This window comes from Scatophagus argus, chromosome 24 (assembly GCF_020382885.2).
Source record: "Scatophagus argus isolate fScaArg1 chromosome 24, fScaArg1.pri, whole genome shotgun sequence".
NCBI lineage: Eukaryota > Metazoa > Chordata > Actinopteri > Scatophagidae > Scatophagus > Scatophagus argus.
Genome location: NC_058516.1, coordinates 5346737 through 5368412, shown reverse-complemented (window position 1 = coordinate 5368412; position 21676 = coordinate 5346737). Strand labels below are relative to the sequence as shown.

Below are 21676 nucleotides of genomic sequence, written 5' to 3'. Positions count from 1 at the left end.
CTAACAAACCAGGAGGGTTTCTCTTGTGCAACGACCACCCCCCTGCTTGCACGAGTGCTGCTTTGTCCTCGTACACACATGGGGTGCAGCACCCATGTTGTCCATCCACCCCCTAGAAAAATAAGCACCTAATCATCATGGATGTTCTAGTACGTTAGAAAAGCTCTGTTTCTAATTGGTATTGGGACAGAAACAGCAGAGAGGGAACATGAGCTAATGAAAGGAACGGTACGCATCTTTTGTCCCCATGTCTTTTGTCTCGTCCCAGCTGAGAAACGGGATACACTGTGTTCTGCCAATGAGCTGTCAGCGGCAATTATGGTTTACACTGCTGCCTCTATCCTTGTGCCTTTTGACATTGTGCTCCACAGCACTTGACAGGAAGCATGGATGTCTGGCCTGGGCATCTAAGAAATACAACCGTTACCCAAGCAAATCAGAAGAAGATCGTTACTGGGACTTGAAACAGTTGAAAAAGTCAGAAAATCCCAAATGTTACATGGTACCCCAGTTACTCTGTTTGCATAGTAGCTACAGAACAACTGCCCTCTGACACATTGTGGGTGTTTTTGGTTGTAAGGCATTAGGCCCAGCTACCAAGGCTTTACAGTTGCATCACAAATCTCCTAGCAACCATGTGTGGCACCATCACGTGTGCAAATAATCTCTAAATACATGAAAAAGATATAAAGACATTTAGTGTTTATGAGAGGTGCAGTGTGCAGGTTCAGTAATTCATGCATCCATCCATTTTCCAGACCCAACTAATGCTGCACCGAGTCACTGCAGGGGGTCCATCCCAGAGTGCACTGGGCAGAGGTCAGGGAAACATCTTCAGCAGAGCAACTCATATGGTTTGTAATATTTCTGCCACTGTATACAAACAGAAATCTGATATTTCAGTTTAGCTCTTTTGTGTAATTAAAATATTGTTAGTCAGGAAAGAAAGAAGGGAAAAAAAGGAAATCACACTGCTCACTTTTCAGATGCACATTTTAAAATTTGACCAAACAAACCACAGGTGTCAGCTTCTCTGCAGGTTTTACCCATCTCTGCTTTGCTGTGACATTATCTGTTATCTAAGCTGGAGCTTGTGCCCATAAATTTGCTACTTTTTGAATAGTAATTCTAAATTGGCACTTCTTAAAGTATAAATGAGCTGTTGATTCACAAATACTTCGAGTACAACATGTTCAAAACAGTCATGTTCATTTGAAATGTGTAAATCTGAACCTTGTTAAGGCTTTGAGGCTTACCCCTGTTGATGGGGGTGTTGTGACCTAGTCAATGCATTTGTAGCTTCAGCATCTTTGCAGTCATTGTTTTTGGTTTCTTTATTGGTCTGCTGACCTCTTGACTTAAATGTGTTTGGGACTTGAAACAGACAATTAACAATTCCCAACTAATTTGTGATTTTATATCAAATGACGGCATTCACAGAGAAACACAAAGAAGCACTCAGACGCCATGCCAAGTTGCATTACTGTAGTGTTTCTCTGACTCTACCAGTATGAAATGAGGGTCAGATGGTTGCTTCCGACTGTTCACGGGACACAAACTGGTTACTGCTCACACAGAGGTCAGCCATTCTTTTTTATCAGTCGCCGTGACGTCAGGCGGTGCCCTCAGGAAGCAAATTTGCGACCCAGAGGAAAAGGCTTTTCAAGGAGAGGCGTGTTTGATTAATCGTATTGTTCCTGTCTGGTTCACCTTGTTCACTGGAGTCACCCTGGACGAAGCAGCCAGAACGGAAGTGCGCTGAATGTAATGAGGCTGGAGCATCCTTCCTCTCTTTCTCTCTGTCACTGTCTCTTTTTGTAAACGCCACTGAGGCACAGACAGACATCTCATTTCTCCTTCATAACAAAGGGCCTCTGTCAACATACAGTATGCAGACCAGGGTCAAGCCCGCCTGTCTCTCCGTGTTGTCACAAATCTGTATTTATGCAGTGCAGCGGGCTGAGCTCTCCACCATTCTGTTAGCTCATTACTCCTGCACCCCTCCCCATTTACAGCACAGATCATAACACGCGTGTTTTCGATGAGCGGTAGCTGCATTCGCTTGAGTTGACTGACTCTCTGCCTGAGGCTAGCTGAGGCTATTTATAGCTCCCTGTCTCCCGATGCTTGCCCAGTGGGACCAAGAAGAGAGGAGAGATAGAAAGAAAGGAAGAAAGAAAGAAAGAACGAAAGATGGAGAGAGGGAGGGAGGAAAGAAGGAGCTGGAGGGAGGAGGGGCTGCTGGGTAACTAGGCTACATTCAAGATTGATGGACCATGTTGCCAAGGTATAGGGCACTTCTCCTCTGCAAGTTGCAGTGGTTGTGAGTGTGGTTTGTTGCTTCACCATGTCCCTTTCCCTGGTGGGATGTGTGCATTCTTGCACACCTGTGCTCTTTGTCTAACTAACCGCACACAAAGACATCAGTCCTCTTAATTCCCCATGCTTAAGTTGGAGATGTAAAGCGGCTACCAGCAATTTGTGCAAAAGCTGGCGTAGAATTACTCCTAGCCACAGGTGTCATCACACACAGATGCACCTCATTTCCAATGCAAAATCCGGCAGCATGTGTGAGTCATTTGAATAGGCTCATAAAGAGATATCAACTATCATTGATGTGGTTCTGTTTGTTTTGAAGGCGGCATGACCAGCTGTCTGGTCTTGCTATGTTTCCTCACCTTTTACATGCATGAAATCTGACCCACTGTATGTGTAGGAAACCACAGATTTGACCTTTGTCTCTCAAAAGTTTGGAATTTGAATAGCACCTCTTCTGACTGTTTTTTACTTTTTACTTCAGTCATAATCAGTTAATGTCTGGGAGTCACTGGCGATAGGATTTGAGTAAATAAGCCCTTGTGTGTTGAGATTGGTTTGAACAGGACCAAACGTGATGTTTGAGGTCCACACCCAAGTCCTCACAGGGATTGGTGCATCAGGCATGCAGCCATTCATGCAAGGTGTTGCGAGACAAACACACACACATACATACACACACACACATACAATCAGAGCTCGATGCATCCTCCAGCTTCATGGCTAATTAAGTGTGTATGTGTGTATGTGCCAGTCTGGTCCAGAGAGAATTCCAGAAATAGATCATGCACAGTGAGACGCTTGCCTGTTTTCCTCTCTGTTATTCCTCCAAAGGGATTTTACATGGCTTTTCATCTCCCATCCAGAGGAATAATTGCATGTTTCCGTGCCTCAGATATCTTTAAACCTTGTGCTCAGAATATATATGGATCAGGTGCTTATGGTTACTAAAAATACCCACACATGCATAGAGAATGTGTATGTCGGTAGTGGCAGATTTGTGCAGTGATGATGCATGTCAGTTTCATCCTCTACCCTCTCCTCCCTTTTGCACCGTTTCTGTTGTTTTTCCTCCATTGCCTCTTTCTCCTCGCCTCCCTCTCCTCTCTTCCCTCCTTACCTCTGTCTTCCCCCTCTCCCCTGATGTGCCCTCCCCCACCTCCTCCACCCCCTCTCTGTCTCTCTGCTTTTTATAGCCATGTCTTCCCAGGGCTCGGCAGCTACAAAAGCCTTTTCATGTTGCCACTATAATTACAGCCTACACACTTGCGCGCGCACACACACACGCACATACACAAACGCATGCATACACACACAAACGCAGGAGAGGAGCAACAGCACCGTGTCTTTGTGTCTGCATGTGTGTGCGTGCTCTGCATGTGCTGTTATACACAAAAGGGTGAGCTATTTTTACCTCTCTCCATCCCTCTCCTCCTCTCCATCACCCCCTCCTCCTTCATCCCTCTCTGCTGCTGCTTCCAGCCACATTTGCTATGCTGAGCACAGGCAGGATCAGTCGAGCCCTCGCATCCCTTCTCTTACACGCTGAACTCACACACCAGCGCACACGAGCTGATGAAGGCAGCTCCCTCGGTATCCCTCAGATTTTGAGCTTATTTTAGAGCACCGCTGCAGCCGAGCATCTCTTTAAATTCACTGCTTGTGTGCTTTTGCCAGTCATGGATCAGGCGGTCACTCAGGTGGCAATAGCGGCACCGCGGCATGTGCTCGCAGCTTTGCAGATGACCTGAAGCCCGCTCGCTAGAACTGTGGTCTTTACCGCCCGATTAGTAGGTCTGTTGCTGAAAGCTTGTCTCAATGTTGCGGACCATATTTGAAGCGGAGTGTGCTCTCTCTCCCACAGAGGGGATCCTGGGAAAGGAGCAGCCGCTGGAGGTTCTGAAGACATCGGCGCTCAACCACATCCCAACAGGTTGGACAATATGTGTGTTTTTGTTTGTTTGCGTGTGTGTGTGCGTGTGTGTGCACATGCATGGACTTCTGTAAACCAAATCCTGCATGTGTGTACTACGTGATTTCACTATTAACCACATCCTATCTGACTTTGCATGCGTAGGTGATCATTACATGTGTCTGGTTGTCTCCGGTTTATTGTTTCATTTCAATTATTCAACTGTCTTCCCTTCAGCAGTGTAGTTGTAACTAACAAGTATTGTTAATCTAACTGATCGCTGATGGGTTTCTGTAAGTCTTTAAAAGAGTCCGTGCTTACTTTCTTACATTATATTTATGCAGTTATGTCACAGTGCCATTTGGTTGAATGGTAGTACAGCTGCCCCAAATGTAGGTGCTCTGTTTGTGAGCTAATGTGATATTATTATCAGATATCTCAAGAGGACCAGCTGCCATAAATATACAGCAAACAGAAATTGTGCAACTTTACTGATGTGTTTTCTGCAAGTTCCCAAGACAGTTTGGTTGTTTCACAACAAATCAGAGCCATCTTTTTGACAGAGAATATATAAAAATAGTTTTTCTCCTCTGAATCACCATCTGCTGAAGGTATTCTGTGTCCATTGGGAGGACACAATCAAAACACCACTAAAGTGTTGTACTGTATTTACAATAGCCTATGAGAGGAGATGAAGCAGTATAGAGGGAGGCAAGTGTCCAGAAATGAAGGGTGCACAGGTGGAGATGAGGTAATCTGGAGACTGTGTGAGGTAACATATGCATAATGCATCATCTAGTTCCATAATGAGGAAGCTTAAACAGTTCTGTGCATTTCATTTCTCACCACGGGGAACAATTTGGATTTTCTCCTTTAAAGATAATGAAAATACTAAGAGTGTGATTCATAATTTACTCACCGTGCTGTTTTTTAGCTTTCTGTTGATTTCACGGAGCAGCATTAAGCAGGTGGATTGAGCAGCTGTGAGCTCAGCCAGCCTGTTGCTTTGGAAAAATAAATAACAAGGTCCTCCTTACTTTGACCTAAGGTATCTGTCTCTTGTCCCAGACCTCACTGAAGCCTAACATGTGCTCTTGTGTTGTTGTTGGAGTTATTTTCTGCATGCCTCCAGCTAGGGTAATAAAATATTAAAATTCACTGGAGTGACTTCATCAGAGATTCTTGAAAGCTGTTGACTTGGATGCGGAGCTGCTGGGGCCTCCACGTCGGTTGCTTTTGTGACCCAGACTGTTTGGATTGACTCCTCACAGGATGAGGAGAGTGCACCTGTCTAAGAGCATTTATATTGCACTCAGCAACAGCCTGAAGTACTTTCTTCATAGAAGATGTAGTTGTTGCATCATTAGAGTCCTAAATGCTTTGTCGTTTAACTTGCATAACACATAGTGCTTTCTTTTGGGATGCAAAGCAGTGGTTGCTGCACCTGCTGGGAGTGTCATGACTCAAAGTAAACACCTGTTGCGTTGGTGGTTTAGGTGACTCTGCTTTTTTGAGACCTTGAACTTTTGCCAAGATTGATTTAACCATTAATTCGACCTCATTACAAGGAAGAAGCCTGAAAAGAGTGTCTTGAGTTGTGCTGAAGTGTCACTAGAAAAATAACATATTTTGATCAACAAGCCATTGAATCTTGTAACTCATTTATCAAGCAAAACATTTACAGCTTCTAGTATTTTTAGATGTCAAGTTTTACTCTTTTCTCATTGTTAATGTTTTCAGGCTGATGGAGTGCAAGAGCTTTGTGGTCTGGTCAAAAAATGTGAAAAAAACCAAAAGACATTCAGTTTAAAATCACATAACAAGACTTTGCAACTTAATCAAAATTAAAAAAGAATCAACAGACATATTAATAATGAAAATACCCATTAGTTTGTTTAGTTTCGGCCTGTATGTGGTATTAGGAATAGGCAACATTTTATCTTGATTCTTCATCTTGCTGCAAAGATTCGAGATTGGGAAGGAAAATAACCAGCACTTGTATGCATATGCAGGGTATCCTCATGGAACCAAATGCGTTCCTGCACGTACTGCACCTCAACCTTCACACGTCGCCCCCTCTATGTCTCACGTATTATGTCTCAGCCTTGCGTTCACCCATCTCCTTCTTCTTAAGCTGTGGTGCTGCAGAACTTTGTATGATGTCACTGAGACTGCGACAAGTCGTAGCTCGCTTTTTGGCAGAACGAGACTCGCTGCACCTCGACACGTCCCTCCGTCACGCCCTCCCTCTTCCTTTTCCGAGCCTGTCAGAGTTCTGTCTTGTTTTTCAAGAGGTCACGATGTCATTTTGGCAGTCAGACAGTCAGTCACCGCTGCAGGTTTCTAACCTGGAAAAGCTCTTATCATCTCGTAGCGTTTGAGGCTACATAGAGGCGAGTTTAGAACAGCTACGAGAGTCAGCAGAAGAAAATAACGGACGCTGATGCCCAGCCAACCCACCCTCAGAGACCAGTCAGTAAGTGGGCTAAGCTATTCGTCCCTCCATCAACAGATGTGCTACTTGTTGCCTTTCAGCTTGTCCAGCTGCTAAATTCACAGAGAAATCCCATGCAGAGTATTTCTTCTTATTTGTCATCTCTTTGCCTGTTTTTTTTTTTTTTTTTTTTAAATAGGTAATTTAACCAAGGCCACTCTCAACAGCTCTGCTTGGCTCAATATGACATCTATTAAGCTTAACGAGTGTTGGGCTCAGGCAGTCAGACCATGGGACATACACTCGGCGAACAACCAAGTCTCAAATCAGAGACACCAGCCCCTGCATTGTCTGGTATAAATAGATGTGCAATTGGAGCCAGAAGAGTTGTGGAGTATGCCTGAGGGATTGTAAACACATTGTGATTTGTTGCGGGGAGATGGAGGGAAGACAGAAGACGAAGGTGGGAGGGAATGACTGAGCGGAGAAGGACGCAGAGTAGGGCCGGAGGATAGGGCGACAAGAAGGAGGACAGAGGGTACAGGAAGAACCCTCTGAAAGGGAAGGTGGTAAAGGAGCAATGATTCAAAGACGGAGAATGGAAAAAACTGCCAAAGATTACCTGCAGTAATGTCATAAATGCACAGTGACAGAGAGGCACTTTGGTGCTAAGATGTTCAAATCAAGTTGTGGAGATTCCCTCTGATGCTTAAAGTAAAATTCCAAAGTGAAAGGAACTTTCAGGTGCACAAGGGAATGAAGAGAATAGGAACAGATATGTGAGGTCTTATCAGTTTCCCCTCAGGCTTCAGGTTGTAGAGTAAAACTCTGGATGAAATGGATTTGACAAACTGGAATTGAACTGAAGTCTTTGCTCTTGTCAAACTGTGTTGTTCTGGTTAAGGCTGTCAGTTGTGTAACTCCTGGAAGCTCCTCCGGTCTCCCACGAGACGGCACGTTTGTCTTTGTTTTGGTGTTCTCTCAGTGCCCCCATATTGTCTTCTATCTGACACACATCAGTAAACTGAGGTACGTGTTTGACGTCACTGTTTGTATACAAAGATGTGCTGATTTCAGAGTTTATCTTTGTCAAGTGGCAGCCAAATTAGTCAGATAGGCTTCTCATTGGCCCTAAATGTTTTCTATAACCTACCTGTACACTGACACGTTTCTGATTAAGTTTGTGCGTGTCTGTGAGAGAGAGAGAGTTTTGACCTTTGAGAGAGCCGGTTTCTCAACAGTCATTTAAGGTTTTTGAGCAATACAGTATCTGTGTTTTATTGTGCATTTTATTGCACTTGAACTATGATAAGACTGCAACAAATGAACATTGTCATTATTGATTAATCTCGCTAGTTTCTTGACCACATGATGTTGAAAAAAAAAGACACAAAATGGGTGAAACGTTCATAGTTAAGACAAAAAGCTAGGACTTCACTTTTACTTGGCAATGCACTCAAATGGTTAATTGATCATGAAAATAGAGCAAATGCTTCTGTTGACCAGCTAAGGAGTTAAATAACTACCGGTTTTGAAAACTTTTCATCAAATGATTTGTAATTGTAAACTTTTGCATGAAGACACAAGTTCTGTATACACCAAATTAACAGAAAAATTAAATCACAAAACAAAATAAGGAGAACACAGCAGACTAAAGAAACCTCTCTGAACAAAATGTCAAAACAATATTGGGATTAAAAAAAACCCCTACATTAGCAAAGTCTAAGAAAAGAAACAATAACAAACAGTTGTCTAATACTAATCCCTCATTTTATTATGATCCTCCGATATTTAAATACCAGGGGAGCCTCCCTACAGGGAAAGTCCTTACTCGGCTTCACCTGAAACCATTCTGTGGTTTTATTTGTTTGGGAAATGCAGGCAAATTCCAGGCCAGGAATTTGAGCTCACAGTATTTAAACCGCACGAGAGAGAAACAGAGAGAGAGAGAGAGAGCGAGAGAGAGAGGAGGTTATTATAAGTAGAGGGGTGGGGGTGGGGGGGTTACAAAGGAGACAAACAGCCGAATGGGACGCCTGCAAGTGTGTGGGAGATATTTGATGCGCTACAACCAGTGTGGAGGGTTTTCCTTGGCCTTAGAAGCAAGGAAAGCAGGTCGAGTGGAGGAAAGAGCAGAGAGGGTAAGAAGAGAGAGAGAGAGAGAGAGAGAGTGCCGTGTGTGTGTGTGTGTGTGTGTGTGTGTGTGTGTGTGTGTGTGTGACGTTGGTTCCTGGAAAAGCAGAGGGCTGCAGAATAAACAGGCTGCATGCCTGAGACTGCCCTGTGATGTCACCACTGGGCAAACGAAGGACGAGGGGAGGAGAGAGAGGAGAGAGAGAGAGAGAGAGAGAGAGAGAGAGGGAGAGACGCCCATCGCATTAAACAGCAGAGGGGATGAACGAAGAGCAAAAAGTGACAGAGGTGGAGAGCAAGAGGGAAAGTCAGATGAGTAAGAACCGGTGCGTGCTGTCATTCTGTGAAATAGACTGAAAGAGGAAGGGAGGAGGAGGAGGAGGAGGAGTGATAAGGAGGAGAGAACGGAGACAGGAGGCTGCTGAAAAGAGGAGGAGGAGAGCACTGATGGGTACGTTCAATGACACCGCCGATTCCCACCTCTCTGTCTCTCTCTTTCTGCATCCCCCTCTTTTGTGAGGCGAGCAATTAGCGCTGCCGGCGTGACAGGGATGCCATATGAGGTGTGTTTGTGCATCTGTGTGCGTCACCATCAATAAGTGCACTGGGCTGTTTGTGTCGCACGAGGGGGGACGCAATATCCGTAGGAACATTTTGTACGGGGGAAGAGTGTGTTTGCATGCGTTTGTGTGTAAGAGTGATGGATTTGCATTAGCTGAGATTCAGTCGTAATCACAGTCTGACTTTAAATAACTAGCAGGCTCTCTTTGCGGAAATTAATATTAGATAAGAAAAAAGGGGCAATAAAAGGAAAATTTAGACTTTTTCCACCCGGATGTCACCAGTCACAGTGCGTGTTTACCTTTGACATCAGCCTGAAACTGACCCTGAAGATTTAATATGGAGTCCCTGTTACTCTCAGACTTCCGCCTCCTTAATACTCAGGAAGACACTGACTCAGGATTTCAAACTGCAAAGTGACTCATCCAGGTACAGTCGTGACAAAACTGCAAGAAACCCTGTTTTTGAGTCAAAACCAAACCCAAGTTTTCTATAATTTTAATTTTCATCAAATCCAATGTCTTCTTTTTTGTGTGTTTTTTTTTTTTTATGGAAACTTTCTTCTCAGTATGATTCAGGATTGTAGGAGTTAGTCTTCACCAACTCTCGCCTTTCTTTCTGCTCTCATCAACATTAACTGCTGTCGCTTCTGAAACGAGCAGAGGCCAAAAGCGAGAGAGCAGCCAAATCTGAGGGTGTCGCTGCATTTGATTACATATTGCTTACCTCGTTAGTCAGATTCACAAATGGCAAAAAAATCTCTTAGCTCCCTTTCATAGACGGAAATTATAGTGGAAGAGTGGAAGAAAGCATCTTGTGACCGGGAAATGTCAAACCTCATATCCTGGGGGTTGAAACAAATAGACTAATTTTCACTTTGGACACATTGTAAGCAGATACAGCTGTGTTGACTACTGACTCATATGTTGTTGTCATCCCCCACATGATTGCAGTCCTTAAGGACCCGTTGCATGATGTTGCTCTGTTCTCAGATGGCATGGCTGACAATAGCCATGGGGGTAAATGTCATCTGCTGCACAAAAACACAAAAGAGGAACTTTTTAAAGGTGCCATATGGCTTTAATGGCAAGTGAAGCTTGGGTTTGGATGCACGATAACAGTTTGGTCTGCACTGAAGAGGATGTCCAAGAGAAAAAAAAAAAAAAAACTCTTTCCAAGCTGACGTCTGCAATCCATTTAAAGGATCTTCTACGAATGCTTCATGGCTTTATTATGTCAAACGTGGCACGTCTCTGAGAATGATGTATGAAGAGAGAGTGTCTGTGTTGGGGCCCAACAGATGCAGGATACTTGACTCCTAACAAATCAGTTTGTCACACTGAGACTGAGTGGCTGTTTGACAAGTGAAGTGTATGATCATTTTTAAATTAAACAGTTGGACTGAAAGTAAGTGTGACATCCTAAAATTATCATGAGAAATCTCTCCAGGTTTTAGGTGTGCATACTTCCAAACTTTGCAGCCTAAGTGTAAATTTGGCACTGGATAATGCTCGCCATGTTAAGTCTGTCTGTGTTGACATGGGCGTGCGTGTGGCTCCGTAACCCTGCTATTAAGTGTGCCAGTGATGCCGTGTTTGCCTCTTTATTAACACAAAGTTCCAAGCAAGTATCTCTGGCTCTCGCGGCGCTCTCTGTAAACATGTAGGTAAATAATCAGCCAATCGACTCCTATTTATTCAGATTTAATGGGGAGGAAGCTGCGTGATTGGAAGGCTTCCTGTGCAGTGATTTGTGGGTGGCTGAACAGGCTCGAGGTCTGCACCCTGCCGGGTCAATGCAATCTTTGTCAGGTATCACCGGGCTTTATATGTCAGGTGTGTGTGTGTGTGCGCGCCTCTGCAGCAGGTTTTTTTTTTGTTTGTTTTTTTTTTGGCAAAACAGAAGAGAAGCAAAAAGGCCATTAACGTCACTTTTTCATTGCTATAGATTTCTTTAAATACAACGATACTGTTACCCTCTCTTTCATAAAGAGGTCGGATGTCAGGGTCAGCTATTTAACACTGCCCCTCCTCCTCCTCCTTGTGTAGCTGGTGTGATTTCAGAAATAGAAGATGGTCACCAACATGTGGATTTACAGATGGACTAGTTTAGATATTAAATATTTAGGCCTTTGGTTTGGAATTGCTGGTGAAATAACGATCAGTACTTGTCAATTACAGGCATCTGTCATGTTGCACATGCCTGTTAAGGTATGTTATTACTGGCTTATTTGTGTTATCACTCTTATGTCACCATTTGTGTGTTTTGGTAAGTGTATCAGGCACATTTTGATGACATATTTAATCCTTGAAGTAAAAGCAACGTTACAAATAAATATCTGCAATGATTTAAGACCTTCACTAAGACTGCGGGAAAGCTGTTGAAAATGAGAGAGCTTGCTGTTTGAATTTGCAAAGCTTTGTATCTCTTTGGAAACCCATTGATGCCTCAGAATTGAAGTCAGTTTGGTGCCAACAGGTATCATTTCTACATCTCTGAGCAGGCAGACGCATTAAATAACATTTTGAAGAGCTTTGATGTAATCCCTTTCAGCTACACAGTGTCTCTCCTTGCAGTTGTACTAAATAATTATACTAACATCAAGGTGCTTTGTAGGATGAATGCGACACACAGGAACATGTTGCAGTCACTTTTACACCAAACAATTAAAACTAACAGTGTGAAATGCAGACAGACAACATCCAAAAAGTCTCCTTTATGATCTTTATGATTTCTGCTCTGTTCCAACATCTGTCTCTTCTCGTCCCTGCAGTGGACATCAACTCTGCGCTGCCCCTGCGTCTCCCTCCGGCTGCCATCCCCATGGACCTGCGTGTGGACCATCACCAGCAACAGCAGCAGCAGGTGTCCTCACTCTCCCCGCCCGGGCAGCAGTCGTCCGGCCCGGGCTCGCTGGGAGGGACGGGTCAGGCCGGCGGAGGTGGTGTGGTGGCGGCCTCGGTGCGGGAGCAGCAGCTGCAGCAGGAGCTGCTGACTCTGAAGCAAAAGCAGCAGATCCAGCGGCAGATCCTCATCGCCGAGTTCCAGCGGCAGCACGAGCAGTTGTCCCGCCAGCATGAGGCCCAGCTGCAGGAACACATTAAGGTACATTATTTACATTTCTGAAGGGTAACTTGAATAATTCTATTTTATGACATTTTCTGCTGTGATTTGGAAGCAATTAGTTTTTAGTTGACAACTTTAGGTAATAGTTTATTTGCAGATTCCGATTATTCATCCGAAAAAAATACCCAGCTAATAAATTATGATTTATTACTCTAGATTTAGCCTCATTTAGTTAAATGTAGCCCCAACTTTTACAGCGATATCATTAGTGATGCTTACACATGAATGCAAAAATAAACATAATTGATAATAATTAACAATACAAGTTCTTTGTATTGAGTAACTTTTGGTATATAACTCTCTGATTTTGAATTTATTTTCTACTTTGATTTGTCAGCCCAGAGTAGGTTCAGATGTATTATGTATTTGTTTCTTGCTGCTTTTTCACTTGTCAGTCTGGTTGAACTGTTTTATAGCATTTTGCTATACATTTACAAAACATTTTTGTATACCCGTCCTACAAAATAACATCACGCTCTACAACCTTACAGCATTACTTTGGGGTGGCAGTGTGTGTCCTTAATTTTGGTTTTGATAAAAATATTTTCAAACTGTTTTTTTTTTTTCTTCAAACTTGAGTAAAAAACATTCTTTTTCATGGATTTCATTTAAATTATTTCTGTATGTATAGAGCTTATCAGCCTCCTCAAATATTCAACTAACTTTGGTCTTTTATTTTCAAGGAAAAATATCATCATTAGACATTAACGCTCTTGGCCAACAACAGTAACGGTGTACATAATCAGATGCAATCAAAGCTACACAAAAGAACCAGACTTAAGTTTTTGTCTAACTCCTCCAGAAGGCAGGCAGCCATGTGGACTAAACCTATTTAAGACTTTACAAAACAGAGAGGCTCTTCATTTAGTCTGCCACACAATCCTTCATTACCAGACTGAATTCACCAACAGAGAGCAGCTCTGTCAGCTTTAAATCTCTCTGCACAGTAAAGAGGGAGCAGAGAAAGAGGAGACACCTTGACTTCATTTACTTCAACTTGAATACCATTAAAAGGATGTGCTTATATTCAGAAAACATGTGAAAGACGAACTCTTGTTGTGCTGGTGGTGTGTTACATAACCAAACCTTTATGCACCAGCCCTGTTGTAGCCTTTTTTTTTAAATATCATCATCATCCAATAATACATACATGTTTGTTTGACTTAACTCTGTCGATGTTATTGAAAACTGCACAGGATCGTTTCACATTTGGAGCAGTACATGGCATGTAACAGATCAAGCTAAGATCGTATCGTAATGACCTGGAAATATAAAGCGAATCTAGATCAGCACGCCCACACACTGAAGCTTTAATACATCGGGGCCCCAGAGAGCACCGAGAGCTCCTGTGGGGCTGAAATGTCATGTAAAAATATTCTGGTGTTTGTTCTGTTTTAGAATATCACTGCTGTGATATAATTGTAATGCACAGAGTTACAAATGAACTACTTATTTTTTCCTTGACTTTGAATAAAATGTCTAAAAATGGATTGTGTGGGCAGGAGCTTAGATTGCAACATGCAGGATGACTTTAGTTTGAAAATAATTCTTTTAATTTCATGTGTGCATCTTGATTTTTTTTTCATTTTCCTGTCTTATTGTCTTTCTGTTGCCTCTTCCTTCCTTCTGCCTTTTTGTCCTTGCTTACTTGTTGTTTTTCCTGTTGTATTTTGTCCTGCCCCTCTTGCTTCTTTCCTCCTTGTCTCTCTTCCTTCCTTAGGGTCCACTTGTCTTCCTTTTCCACACACTTTCTTCTTTCCACTCACCCTTTGTGTGCCTTTAGTTGCTCTTTCTTTGTCATCCCTCTCTTCCTACTTAATGCCCCTTCTCCTTACACTCTGTTATTCCTTTCTGTGTCCATCTGTTTCTTCCTCCTTTCCTCTTTTGCTTTTTTTTCTTTTTTCTCTCTTGCCTTTTTTTTATAAAAATCATTCATTCATGTATCATAGTCTGTTATCATCAGGTTTGTTAGCACTTCTACAGACCATCCGTAATGACACAGTCTCCTGCAGATGCTTCATGCTGGACTATAGTTCATACTGTGGGAGCCTTGAGTCCCTGTGTTGGTCTTTTTGTGATCTTGAGGGATGAGTGATGCTGTCTGGCCTGTGGTGGTTCTGCAGGACCACTCAGGTGGAGGCCAGTGACGCACAGCCTTGAGCAGGGAGGCCCGGCCTCAATCAGTCTCATTCACTGCCTCTGTGTGTACACACACACACACACACACACACACACACACATAAAAACATACATACACATCCTCTCAAATGTCAGTAAACACACAGTCACACGCAGCAGCACACTCGCTTGCATATCCACGCACTCAAATGTCTGCAAACACATTCATTTCTTGCATGTTGGCAGCAGGGAGCTCTCATAAAGTGAGAGCCATCCCAGAGCTCTTCACAGTGTTAGTCAAAAAGGGAAAGTCTGGGTGCACATCTCTGGTCTGTTGAGCCACAGGAGTATTGGGTGTGTGTGTGTGTGTGTGTGTGTGTGTGTGTGTACGTGCGTGTGTGTGCATGTGGGTGGGAAGGTTACTTTGAGCCTTCCCACCCACTCAATCCCCTATCCACAGAGTTGATTGAAAGGCAAAACAAATAAATAAATAAATAAAATAGAAATAAAGGGGATCGAGGCTCCGGGCTGGAAGTGGGCCAGAGAGCTGGTGCTTTTTTCTCATGAGTCCCGCCTCACCTTCGTCTCACCTTCAGCCGCTAATTCATTTGCAGACTCGTCTCGCACATTTGATTTGCCCTCATGGCAAACACAAGAGCATGATGTTTCAGCTTCTGAGCGCATTTAAAAACACCTTCAGAAGTTTATTACATGCAGTTACTGTAAACTGATCAAATATTTCTGTTGAGTATGTGATGATAAGGGAGGGCAGAGTGTTGATTTCTTGGCACGTTAGAGAGGGGTGATTATGGAGCCGAGTGAGCGCAAGCACAGACAGCTTGCCTATTTATTGTATATTACAGAGACATTAAAGAGTAATTTGGGGCACTTGATTTGGTGCCTTAGGTCGAAGAAATGTATTAAGGCTCTGAAGAAGGTGAAAGCAGACTTCAGTGTGCATTTGTAGCGTTTAATTGATGCTCTTATCCTCAGTGTGACTCGCTGTGAGTTCTGGATCTCATTCAAGGACACTTCAGTGGGACAAAGAGGCTGTTTTTGAGCTTTTATATTTAACTTTTTGGTTACAGGGCAAACCACGGCCAGGCTTGTTCCTTCCATTTAAAGGTCTGAACAGGACAGATTTTAACATTTAAAGCATTAAACAGATGCTTTAGTCTCTCGCTCTCTTTTTTTTGGAGTGATGAGGAAGTGCGCGCGTCCTGCGAAATCCTCATCCCCACTTACATTTTTTATGTTAATTCAAAGACTTAAGCTTGTTGCATTGCTTGTAGCTTATTTTATTGCCTCATACATCTGTCGGACTTGATTATTTCAGATCTCAGCTCAAACACACCAAGAGTGGAATGTAAATAGAGGTTGAAAGATGAGAAACTGATTGATTACTTTTAGAAAAGACAATATGGACACAGTGTTCTCAACTGTCAAGGGCACGTAATTTGAAGCATGTTGTCAAGCAGTCATCTTCCACACAGTCACTCAGGTAGACAAAGCAGGCATTGGATGGCGATTTTCTGTTGGATTAATTTTTGGTGACGTGATTCTGATGTTTCCTCCTGCAGCAGCAACAAGAACTTCTAGCAATGAAGCACCAGCAGGAGCTGCTGGAGCACCAGAGGAAGATGGAGAACCACCGTCTGGAGCAGGAGCTGGAGAAGCAGCAGAGGGAGCAGAAACTGCAGCTGCTGAAGAACAAGGAGAGGGGACAAGAGAGTGAGTTGCAGATACGCACCTGAAAAAAGATGGGAAACTGAGAAGCGCAGCTAGGCGACTTAGACCAAATTTATCCAGCAGACATCCTTGGGAACAGCTTAGACCTGATTTTTTTTTTAAACACATTTCTGATCATCTAACATATTCACCAAAGTCCGAAATTTTACATCTTATCATCTTCTTACACCTCTACAGATTGTAAGTTTTTTCCTCTCACTGTCCATGCAACATGCATTCACTATTCACACATACAGAGCAGCAACAAACATTGGAGGAGAGAAAATTAGAGACGAGCGGGTGTTTCACACCTCTTGTCAGAAATTCTGTGTTAAATATTTCTCACATAGAAAAAAGATGTTGGCAAAACAGAATAAGAAACAGCACAACTCCATGTTCGTTGCTTGTAAATTGCACGCAGTTATTTGCCGCACTCTCTTTCAACCAGTGTTGTTGTCACACCAAACAGTTTTGTCAAAACAAAGAAATCCAGTCACTTTTAAATCGCACTGCTGCGAACGACAGACAAAAAGTTTCATTTCCTGTTTTGACAGTCGTCGTGTTTGGTTGCGTCTGAGCCGCTTAAGCCAGAACTCATCATCTAAAATGCACCAAGTTTGAAAGGACCGTTGAGATCAGTATTCACAGTGTGTGTTTCTGTCTGTCCGTCTGTGTGTTTTTGCATGTCTGTGTATTTCCATTTTACTTGGAGAACCTGTGTATTTACTGTGGTAAACGGGCTGTATTAGCCGGTGGCCTTGGTGAGGGCCGAGCCAAGTTATTACCGCTGCCTGCTGGATGTCTCTCAACAGTTCATTGAAAGCGAGTGGACAGGAGTCCTTGAGAGCAGTTTACACTCTATATGGAAAGTGGTTACAGATCGAGGCTGCGTCCCTGCGAGTGTGTGTGTGTGTGTGTGTGTGTGTGTGTGTGTGTGAGTGAGAGAGAGAGAGAGAGCGATTGCTCAGTGTGTTTGCTCTCACGTGTACCTGCGCGAGTGCGGTTTGTGGTCAATTTTCTGAGCATTTTGATTTGTTTTCATTTCTTTTTCCCGCATTCTCGATTCAAAAATCCCACTCTTCTGCTTGTGATGGTCGGCCTCCAAGACCAGAAATGTCAGTATCGGTGAATCTGCTGATGATTTTTCTCGACTTGCTGATAAATTGTTTGGTCTCTATGTCAGTGTCAGAACATGATGTAAAAATGCCAATCTCAGTTATATAAATTCCAACATGATGTTCTCACATTGTTTTTTGTCCAACTAACGGACCAGAACCCTAAGAATTCATTTAAAAATACATTAAAACCAAGAAAAGCACTTATTTGTCACACTGGTGACTCTGTCAGTCAGTTAAGCTCCAGATATGAGGCGTGACTCAATTCTGTGCTGAATATTAATTTAACAAATCAACTTAAAATGGATTATAGCTTATTTATTTATTTATATTTTTAAATGGGAAGTTATGGTAAAATTTGTACATATTGGGGCAGTCTGGTTGATCAGGGGTTGAAGATGCTCAAACATGTAGTTTTAAATGTTCCCAGTTTCAGTGCTCACAGGTGCCTTTATTGCGTTTTATCTCCTTAGTTTCCACATCTTCTGCGTCTTCACTCTGTAGGTGCTGTGGCCAGTACTGAGGTGAAAATGCGTCTCCAGGAGTTTGTACTGAACAAGAAGAAGGCCCTGGCCCAGCGGAGCCTCAACCAAGGAGGGCCCCCCAATGATGCTCCCTACTGGTACCGGTGAGGACGTGGTCTTGCTTGAATATATGGAGAGACAGAATGGAAAAGTGGACGTATGGATGCATTTAGGTTTAACTCGGCTCACTCTGCTCGTAGTTTGCATTACAAAGTAAAGGAAAGACTTGATGCCGTGTTGTAAAATTGACACCTGTTTATATTCCAATTCTTTGTAATGTTTGGAAGCAGTAGAGCAGAGTCCAAACTAACTGCAGACAGTATGGATGGTAATTCTCTCCCTGACAGCAGATGAATAATATATTGAACTGTGTCTTAATCTGTCGCCAAGCTTCCCTTCTTCCTCACCTGCCACACTGTATGAGTCTGACTGATGCATCGAGCGGGGTTATAGAACAAAGATGGGAATATGCATGCACACTCTCACACATACACGTGACAGCAGGATATTGGAACCTGATGATAGGGGCTCTTACCATGAAGGCTCGGCCTTGAATATTTATTATAGCATCTCTAGAGCTCTTTTCAGGTGTGTACATTTGTTGTTTTGTCTTTGTCGCCTCTCATGCTTTCATTGTGTCTGAGGGTAACCGTGTACACTTTGCATGACTGGAAACGTGGTTATGCAAACCAAAGAATTTAATACGCAAATAGACACACCAGTCACGCCAGTGGGAAAAAAACAAAAACCTGACAGACTCTCACACTCATTAATGTTATTAACTTCTTTTGCAGTTTTTGAATGAAAGGTGGAAGTTGGAGGTAACCTGGGTTTTTATTTAGTATTTGTTAAAGGACTAAATATATTTAGTTACCTTTAACTGTTGCTTATTTGTAACATTGCTCAACACAACCCTAAAATTTTTAAACAATGTAGTTGAATGCTGGACATGATTTCCAAGTAATGTTCTCAGTGATTATGTATTTCCTTTCTTTTGGCACTAAAACCATACGATGTAAATACATAACCAGATGAAATAATGTTACATAATATTGGTGTGTGACCCAATGAAACACCCACAAGCGCCAACTTTCATCACCTCGAAGCGATGCAGACTTTGTCTTTTTATATCTGTTGTTGTATCTACATTTCTGTTCCCTTCACTTCATGATGTAAAGTTTCTCCACTCATTGGACTCATCAGCCTCCATCGGTTTTTGAAGAGATGAGCGTGTACATTCGCTTGTCAGGAACATGCATTTGGTCTGAAGCCAACTCGGCTTAGCTTTACCTACAAAGACCACCTTCTTCTGTATGCAGTGAGCAGATGGCAGCACATGTCTACAGGCCTGGCCAAGGGATTTGCATGATGTGTTAATCATACAGATCTTTGACATGCATGAAGTTAGTGACTTTGTTGGGATTCATTCACTCCCTCTGTGTCCACTGAGTTGTGAGGTGTTCAGCCTGCTTTCACATGATTTTGTGATCTTGGCGATGCCTTTAACGCTATGTGTGTGTTTGTGTTTTCAATTCGGATTCAGGCAACTTTCTCTCTCTCTTTCTCTCTCTGTAGCAAAACCCAGCACAGCTCTCTGGACCAGAGCTCGCCTCCACAGACTGGCGTGTCCACCTACAATCAACCTGTGCTGGGTGTCTACAACCCCCGGGACGACTTCCCACTGCGAAAGACTGGTACATCACACACAGACACACACACACACACACACACACACACACATGCTCTTGCACACACGCTTACACACTTACTTTTGGCAGTGCAGGGCCTACGCAGACTCACGTTTGGAGAGGATCACACACAGATTCCCGCAACTGTAATGTCCAGTAGCTGCTAGGCAGACTCATGTCTAGCGTAATTCAGATGGCATCAGAGCTCTGCACCATTAATCACATCCACATTAGGCTGTCGGGGTCTCCCAGCATCCCTCACATGAGTGTGTTAGAGAGAGTGTAAGCGTAGGTGGTTCAAGAGTTCAACAGAGTTAGAGAGGTTTTTATCATGTTAGGATTTTTTAACATCTTAGGATCTTTTAACATTTCCTTATGCTTTGGGTTCGTATTAATCAGCTGCTGCTTGTGGACATCTTACGGACTTTGATCTTGAAATGGCAGTGTTAATAGTTACAAATCTAAATCCAAATTCCTGTTGTCAGCCTAGAGCTGAGAGCATTGGGGGTGTATGTTTGTACCTCAGGTCAGATTTTAAGTTGTTTGAGATCATCATTAATATTCAGCAGATTTAGAGTGCATGCTGTTGTAGTGTTTTGTGTTGCTGGACCTTTTTTGTCAGCCTGTAATCTGTAATTTGTGTGGTAATTGCATATTAATAGTATACATAGTAATTGGCCTTGCCAGATCCTTTGTCAGTTGGGAACATCTCCTCTAGCTTTTGTTGTTTTCAATCTGTGTGATACCATTGGGTCAAGTAATTTGCAATTTCTTTTCACTGTTATACTGATGATACACACACGTGCACACACACACACACACACACACACAGTGAACCCATCAGACCTCTCCTCCATTAACTCACTCATAACCTGTCTTAGAGATATCACATCTTGGACATCCAATCATTTTTTTATGGTAATTGCTGATAAATCCGTTGAGCTTAAAACAATTTGGTTGGCTTTCTTTTGGCTTTTTCTTTTTGTGCCAAGCCATTTAAGTTATTATTTACTGTACTTTTTAAGAAATTACCTGATCTCTTTCAGCGAATAAAAAATAAAACAACAGACAACTCTGGAGCAACGCCATGAATATATGAGTTTGAACTGTGGCCTGCTGCTTTGTTTGCTATTCTGTAGTCACATCACTTTAGTATCATCTTATTGTCTTTTATTTGCTAAGTACTTGGTTAGGTTATCTATAAACAAAGGTTATCAACAGAACATAAAACTTGAATCTAGAAAGACTGCTGCTTTAAATAGTAACCATCCCGCTGCAGAGAGCAGCATGTTTTCTTTCATATGTGTGACAAATCTTGTCTAAAGGCATTAGAGCTGCTAAAACCGTGCAGAATGCACCACTGGAAAAAGAGGTTTTTTTGTGGGCTGCAGTGTGTCCTCGGGCTTTAGTGCTCAAAGTAAAGAAGCCTTTACAGACTAAAACCAGCTGTTTGCCGTGTGTTTTTTTCAGGTGTGTGTACGTGTATAGCTGTGTGTGTGTGTGTGTGAGAAAGAGTGGTGTGTGCGGTGGTGTAGCCATGAAGCAGCGGTCGTCTTACAGTGCAATTATTCACTTAGTGCAGCGGCAGGCGGCTACAGCCCAGCCCTGTTGACTCTGAGCCTTCAAGCTGCTGGCTACAACAGCAGAGAGACCACAGTTGACACTGGCCCACACAGCCACATTCCACCCTGGGAGAGGAGGAGGAGGAGGAGGAGGTGGTGGAGAAGAAGAGAGAGTTAGAGGAAGAAAGGAGTAGAAAAGGGAGATGAGTGAAAAGGAGGGGAATGAGGGATAATCAGGGAGATGAAGGGAGGGAGATGAGAGTGGAGAGGTTTCTGGTGGCTTCACTGACCATTTAAATGTCAAGGAAAAACATTTGGGGTGGAGGATGGAGGGAGTGTTGGTTTCTTTTAAAAAGCAGAGCAATGAGAAGATGAGAGCCGGGAAGCAGGATTTAAAGTGAACCCAGTAAGTGGCATGATGAGGCCATGCTCCTGAAAACTTCAAGAAGAGAAAGGAAA

At 42.9% G+C, this 21676-nt stretch overlaps 1 protein-coding gene across 1 annotated transcript in view; it reads left to right on the top strand.

The window, feature by feature from the left end:
• Window positions 1-21676, top strand: part of LOC124055319 (histone deacetylase 4-like) — a 49507-nt gene that overhangs the window by 10156 nt on the left and 17675 nt on the right. The window contains exons 4-9 of the mRNA XM_046382025.1: window positions 759-854; window positions 4181-4249; window positions 12130-12461; window positions 16181-16331; window positions 17948-18071; window positions 19543-19661. Of these exons, the coding sequence (XP_046237981.1) occupies window positions 759-854; window positions 4181-4249; window positions 12130-12461; window positions 16181-16331; window positions 17948-18071; window positions 19543-19661 (891 nt within the window). The remainder of the gene's footprint in view (window positions 1-758; window positions 855-4180; window positions 4250-12129; window positions 12462-16180; window positions 16332-17947; window positions 18072-19542; window positions 19662-21676) is intronic.